This window comes from Canis lupus, chromosome 22 (genome assembly GCF_011100685.1).
Source record: "Canis lupus familiaris isolate Mischka breed German Shepherd chromosome 22, alternate assembly UU_Cfam_GSD_1.0, whole genome shotgun sequence".
NCBI lineage: Eukaryota > Metazoa > Chordata > Mammalia > Carnivora > Canidae > Canis > Canis lupus.
The window spans coordinates 2,191,364-2,198,636 of record NC_049243.1 but is presented as its reverse complement, the minus strand read 5'-3'; the positions used below and the strand labels follow the sequence as shown (position 1 = coordinate 2,198,636).

The following is a 7,273-nucleotide window of genomic DNA, read 5'->3' as shown; positions in this document are numbered from 1 at the left end:
CGGCTGTGCTGCACCACGCCATCCACGCCATCTACCTCCAGAGCTCCTGACATCCTGCCAAACTGAAAGGCTGTAGCCATGAAACATGAACTCTTGGAGTCCTCTCTCCTACCTCCAGCCTCGGGCGGGCAGCGTTCTGCTGTCTCCATGACCTTGGCCACCTCAGTCACCTCCCGTACTGGGTCATGTGGTCCTTGGCCCCCAGTGATGGGCGTGAAGTCCTCAGGGTCATCCAGGCCGTGCGAGGGTCAGGACTTCCTTCCTTCCTTCCTGAGGCAGCGCATTACTGATCTTTGAGGGGAAAGAACAACTCTGCACACACGTCTTACTAGATTATTTATTAATATGTCATTCTAAATGTTACATAAATACAGTCTATACACTAGAGTATCAAACATTGTTCCAGTAAAAGTTCAAGAGTACATTTAGGGCTAGCTTAAGAAATATGAATACTTTGGCTTTCTTTATTACATCAGATGAAAAAAAAAATTCAAAGAACAGTTTTCCTTTCCTGCTATGATTAACAATAAAACCAAGTAGAAAAATAAGAGTGTATTTAAAAAAAAAAAAAAGATACTCAAGTACTTTTCAAAGGACTTACTCCCATTTTCTTCACTACGCACATGTTCGTACGAATTACTCAGTAATCTACTATGAAAAGTGGCTCTTCACGTATATGAGGAACCTCAGTAAATATCTGTTGAATGAACAATCTGCGGAAATGGATCTACTGCTTTATTTTGTGCTTCTTTTTTAAGTTTTCTTTTTCAAGTAAGAGTAATAGTAAACATACTGAAGTTCTTGGTTGTCCAGATCATAAGCCTACGGAACAGTGATTGTTACAAACACTACCCATCATAGCTAATAATCAAATTAATGTGCATTTATCAACCTAGTAAGAAAAGTTCTATCATGTTGCAGAAGTAAGTCTAATGTAATAATTGACTGGGCTTCAATCACCTGTGACATGGTCAAGAAAAGGGAACTGGGATCTCTAGATTTATAATCATCTTATCAATGAACTATGTTTGGGGCCCTTACTCCCACTCAACCCCCTAGACACACCTAGAAACACTGCTAAAAATAGCAGCTGCAGCGTATCTTCTTCACCCTCTGGTTAATTTGGCTCCGAAAAGGTACTTAGGCTCCAAGTTCAGAGGAAGGAACTTCCAAGCAGGAAAGAGTTCACAAATGGAAATGAGTCCGTGGGCCAGAGAGCAGAACAAAGCTCTGTTCTTACAGGGGGCTCAACGGACACACGTGATAGAACCCAAAGCTGAACACTCTTCCTCCCAAAGTCACGTTTCATAATCAGACCAAACAAAAACAAAAACAAAAAAACAAAACAAAAAATACAAACCAAACTGAACAGATCCTTTTAAATAGGATCTTTCAGCGAAACCATAATTTTGATCCTTTTTCAAAGTTAAACTGTGTGAAATATTATACGTAACACAATTAAAAGGTGAGGAAATCTAAAATGAAAGCTGTGCGAAATATTATATGTAACACAATTAAAAGGTGAGGAAATCTAAAATGAGGTTACAGATAAGCAAATCTGTGATACTCGGCCTAGATAAAAGGGCTAAAACGCATTCCAAGACCTGCCAGAAAGGTGGTTTTAAGAACCACTTCTCTGAGTGGGATACAATAGATCTGACGATCCAGCAGCCGTAATTTAGGAAGGCAAGGCTATACTGAGCATGTCATTACTTTCCTCCCATGATGAGCATTTCGAGGGGAAACAGGGCGGGGGGGGGGGGGGGGGAGCGGTAATTTAAACTTCAGTTCTCAGACTCTGTCCTAATAAAACAAAACACTGTTGGATAGTAGTGGAGATTCTAATTCATAAAATATTGACCTTTGTCCAAAACTCCTTCATTATCAACTTTTCACAGGTAGTCCAGACTCACGAGAGATCTCGGCTGACTGAGAAGTTCATCTCTACACGTTCATCATCTCGACACGCTGGACTCCTGTTACACTATTACTTTGATACAATCATGAAGTCAAAAAAGGTCCCCAGTGGTGCAAACACTGCAAACTACCCTAACTACACCTTCACAAAAGCCCCAAACTCCCTCCACTACACCTTCACAGTATGGCTATTGAACTAGCAACTAACGCAGCATTTCAACATGTCCCAAGGTCAGCATCCCTGGCTCAGGGTGGGGCCTCTGGGACTATCTCACAACCCACAAACGATCCCCCTTCCCGGTGTCAAAGGGCTGTCAGTGTGTGAACCTGGGGAATCGCCTCAGATCCCCCTTCCCAAGTTCAGAGGGTCCTCTCATCAAAAACAACACGCAAAATAACCAGCAGCTAAGCTTTCCCCCCTTTACAATGTTCCAGCCAAATCAAGGTCACATTGGAGATACACGTGTCTGGAAATAAGAGTTGTTCAAAGTGGGTTCGGGAAACGCTGTACATCCTTCATATATTCCTACGCGGAGCGCTGTGTCTCAGATGTGGAATAAAAACCCACCGGATGGGGTTTTACCTGCAAAATTACATCCCCCACACAGCACAAAGCACGCCAGGCGCCCGCGCCCCAGAGCACTCACAGCACCCAGGGCCGTGGGCTTCAGTTCTTAAAGGCTCCACATTTACTGGCTTTAGCAATGAATTCCTTTAGCAGAGGGCCATCCATTTGCCAAAATGCTGCAGTCTGTGTAACTTCTGTCAAATGATTGATGCAAAACTTAAAGCAGAATTCTTCTAAGTCCTGGACACACACAACAAAAATAAAAACAAGAAGAGGCCTTTTTTATTAACTTTGATCGGATTACTTCTATCCCAACCCCTCACCCCAAGTCCTCCGCCCTCCCCTAGGAAAGATGTTTGAGGCCAGAGAGCTCCACCTCAGCAAACAAGTGGCCACAGGTGGTACCAGCCAGGCACGCGCTACTTAGCCAAAGCACAGTGTAGCAATGAGTCCACCACCTCAGGCCCGACGCCCGAGAACACAGAGCCACTCACAGCGCCGGGGGGACAGCCTGAGCACGGCCACGCGGTCACTCACGCGCCGGGACCCCGTCCCGGAGGCCACACAGTAGCGTCCGTCCGTCCGTCCGTCCGTCCGTCCTCAGTACCAATGAAAACCAGAGCTGAGCGCAACTTCAGCCCATCAGGTGTTTCGCCACGGTCAAGAAGTCAGAGAGAAGCATTAACATTTAGCTTCAGGAAGGTTTTAAGAAACAGAAAGTGATGAAGAGACACATCAGACGAGGGAAGAACTTCCGAGGACCTCAAATCCACTTTCGCGCTCTCCCACAGAAAATGTCTTCATCCCCAAAGCCACGAGGGAGAGCAGCCTACAGTTCCCACCACGCTAACTCCTCGGAGAGCCAATCCGGGGAGAAGACTCCGAGACCAGAGTGTTCGTTCGGTCAAGGGTCTCCCACTACCGACGCTCAAAGGAGAGAAACCTGCGCAGGCGGTAAAGCAGGAAGGGGTGGTCACCCAGGGCACCCAGGGCACCCAGACACCCGGTGCCGCCCAGGCGAAGACAGCCGTTCGTCCCCAGCCTAACTCCCAGGCACTGTTCGTCCTTCAGACTGGAACGTGCATCTGCTGAACCCGTTAGTGCCGGAATGTATACAAGGTCTACGTTATGACGGTGACGCGCGCCGAAAGCTCTTATCACAAACACCTGGATTTTTATGACCTTGCCAGCTACGCTGGAGGTCAACACTCAGGCCTCGACCAAACCAGGAGCCCGACACCGCTGAAGCTGCCGTGTGGCTCCACGTGTCCAGCCACCGTGGGACGGGAGCTGCAGGCGGAGACACGTCCCCTCCTACTCTCTCAGCGCGACCCCTGCAAACGGATGCCTCCTTCCTCTAAGGGTCCCTCTGTCCCCAGCTGAAGGATGTCCCCTTCCCATCCTAGCCAGTAGGACATATGTCACGTCTAACATGCGTCAGTCAGTTGCTGCCAGAGTTTTGTTTCCCACATAATTCGCGATGCGTTTAAAATATCAGCACAATCTTCGCATCAACATTTTTTAACAGGAGAGTCCAGGAGGCTGAAATACAGCTGAACGTTCTGTGTATTTTAATAAACTAAAGTGTTAGACTATGTAGAACCTCCTTCTCGTGCTATTACTGAGGAAAACGCCCTCCCCCTGGTACTACGACCCAAAGATCAAGCAACAGCTTTCGGTACTAAATTATATTCCACGGGGAGATAAAAGTCATTTCGATTTTATTCATCAAAAATAGAAAACTAGTTTTTTTACACATAATTTAGGGAGAAATAACCAGTCATTAGCACAGAAAGTTCTTCAAACCATGCCATGTATCAGACAAGGATCTTTAAATATTAACTTTTTATTACGTAATTTCAGATTCAAAGAAGACAGCACTAAATTCTCACACTGCAAAACCTTATCGTGTCCATGTCTAGAAATCTGGAATTCAAGTTTTTTAGAGTACGTGTGGAAAAAACAAGTTTGTCCAGTTTACTAATTACACAGAGGCTGTCTTGAGTATAAACTTTAAGAACTTTTTATGTAGCACAAGTTTACAAAGGGTGCTCTACTGACAAATCACTCCACACATTAATGAAAATAGGCCCATCAAAGTGCCTTCCCTTCCCCTCCAGCTAGTCTGAATTGGTGAGAGATCTCAGGATTCAAAAAATGTTTTGCAGTTTCAAACATTAAAAGTCTAACTAGAGAATCCTGAAAATAATCTAAATCTGGGTTATTTATATAAGTAATTGTTGTTTAATAACTGAATCTTGCTTAAGGCAGATCTACAGAAAAGGAAGCAGTGAACGCACCTGGAGAGAGAGAAACTGGGTTTGCAGGTTCACTTGCGTGAACCGGAGGAGCTCGGCCACGCAGCTGACCCCGGAGCCAGCGCCCTGAGCCAGTTTGCCTTTGATGTGTAAATGAGATAAAGGTTTTTCTGATAACTCTTAAGTATTTGAAGAACCAAACATGATCTGTTCACCTTATTCTGCAAATGGTCATATCTTCACTACCCAGAAAACACAGCGCTTACCAGCTAGTAAATTACCTAGAACAGGATTGCTGGGCTTTATATAAAGTATCTCCAAGAAGAACAAGAAGGATCATCTGACCAGTAGATGAGGCTCATCATAGATTGAAAGCATCTTCTTAAGGCGCATGGAATACAGAAGTCGGGGAGAGTATAAAATCAGGGGCTCTAAAACAGTATTCTTGGTACTTTACTAAAACTGAATTCCTTATTAATGAATAAATGGTGGTGAAATTATTATAAAGTGGTTCCGAGGTAAAACAGATAAAATATCAGCTTTGCTGCAATTAGCAAGGAAACTCAAAATAAATTGCTATTCTGAAATAATTTATAAATTCAATCCAAATTTTCTGTCATTTAAATTATTTCATTAACTTGTATACTCTGAAGATAACTTGTTTTTTCTTTCTATAGATTTTTCTTTAGTAACAAAATAAACCACAAACAACTGATGGCTTTAATACCCACATTTAAAAAAATGCTACTACAGCCTGAATGAACTTAACCAATCCTAAGTCCTCCAAAGCTAAAATAGGTGAATGCTAAGAATTCTATGGAAGGCACGTGGCCAGGGTGACATAGGCGGCCTCTGTGTCACAAGCCCCACTCGAGACGCATTCCAGATGGCAAGAGACTGTGAATTACTCCTACTTATGTCCAAACATGTTAGGATAGTAAAAATGAAACCCCAAAACTTTAAGTTTAGAATTTATTTTATAGTGTGTGTCAGGTGCGAAATATTCTAGATCACAGTGGTCTTTGGTTTTGTTTTTTAGAATACTTAAATGTCTTACTACACAGGACAAAATAAGGTGCTTTGTCTCACTAACCAAAAAAATACAGTCTACTGATCATGGAAAACTTTTAATTTCAAAAAAGAAGGAAAAAAAACCTCACCATCTGGCTTTAGCATAAAACTTTTCAATACCAATATCCCAAACCAATTCTGGAATTAGATTCCTGGCCTTATTATTTATGGCTTCCCACCAATAGCAAAATCTTAGGACATAAGTTGCCCAGCAAGTAGGACTTTCTGGGAAGCTCCCTACTCTGGTTCTCAACTATTTCTCCTAATGTTCAAACATATATAGAAAACAAAAATTTGGGACACCCGTGTGGCCCAGTGGTTGAGCTTCTGCCTTTGGTTTAGGTTGTGATCCGGCGGTCCCGGGATCGAGTCCTCCATCGGGCTCCCTTTAGGGAGCCTGCTTCTCCCTCTGCCTGTGTCTCCACCTCTCTCTCTCTCTCATGAGAAAATAAAATCTTTAAAAAAAAAAAAACAAAAACAAAAAACAAAAACTTCCTGAAACAGTATAAATAGAAACATTTCAAAATTCATGTAATGAGATCTAGAACTCTCTTGGTACAGCGTTTCATTCACATTTTCTCCCTTGATGGCAATGTTCATTTGGGTTTGTACTGGAGGGATAGAGAAGTGCTCCTGTGCGAAGCCCTTCAGTCACAACCTACAGAGAGCCTGACAAAGCACTCACAACTCAAGGGCTCCACGAGCAGCTTACTGTAAAACAATCTTCCTCACTACTGAGTCATTTTTGTTGCTTTTATGTGCATATATTTGCTTTGAAACTATCTTGTCAAAGGGGGTACAGAGGAACTGCAAAAACTTTCAGAAAAGACAAAAAACACGAGGAGCACATAATCTCCATCTTCCTAGTGCTTCAACCCCAGGATGAAGGAAGAGTCATCTGGTCTCCCTAAGCAGAACTTCTGAAAGTCACTCAATTTTTTTGGCAATTAATTTCCAATCTGACTTAAGAGTAGCTTCCTATCAACTAATGGATACGGTAAGTGGGTTTTATTTTTATATCCTAAACACTTTATTATTTACTTACTACATTTTAGAAGAAACTACAATGTGAAAGTACATTAGTCATTTATAGAACTCCTGTAAGAATCTAAAAATAGAGAGAGCCTAGAAAGACAGAGGTGGTTCTTTCTCTTTTTGTCTTCTGTTTTCTAATTTTCCTACACTGAATGTATAGTTTTTGTGGGGTTGGGGGTTTTGGTTTTTGCATTTTTTAAAAAGCACAGCTTTGTGCTGAGGTATTTTGAATACATTTAATCATTCATTTAACTCCACATACACTTTTGAGTGCCGACCAAAGGCCCATACTCTCACAGACTCTAGGGAATCACATGTATTTTCAGTCTCAAGGAAGGGACAGTATTTAATTATTTAATGTGTCTATACTTAATATGAGAAAAATGAAAACAGGTAAATAAAAAAAACAACAAACGATGAACTG

At 42.5% G+C, this 7,273-nt stretch overlaps 1 protein-coding gene across 2 annotated transcripts in view; it reads right to left on the bottom strand.

The window, feature by feature from the left end:
• Positions 1 to 319: 319 nt before the first annotated feature.
• RCBTB1 (RCC1 and BTB domain containing protein 1) overlaps positions 320 to 7,273 on the bottom strand; it is a 48,068-nt gene continuing 41,114 nt past the window's right edge. For both annotated transcript variants that reach the window (XM_038569460.1, XM_038569461.1), the window contains exon 13: positions 320 to 2,725. In XM_038569460.1, coding sequence (XP_038425388.1) covers positions 2,585 to 2,725 — 141 coding nt within the window. In that variant the 3' untranslated portion in view covers positions 320 to 2,584. The remainder of the gene's footprint in view (positions 2,726 to 7,273) is intronic.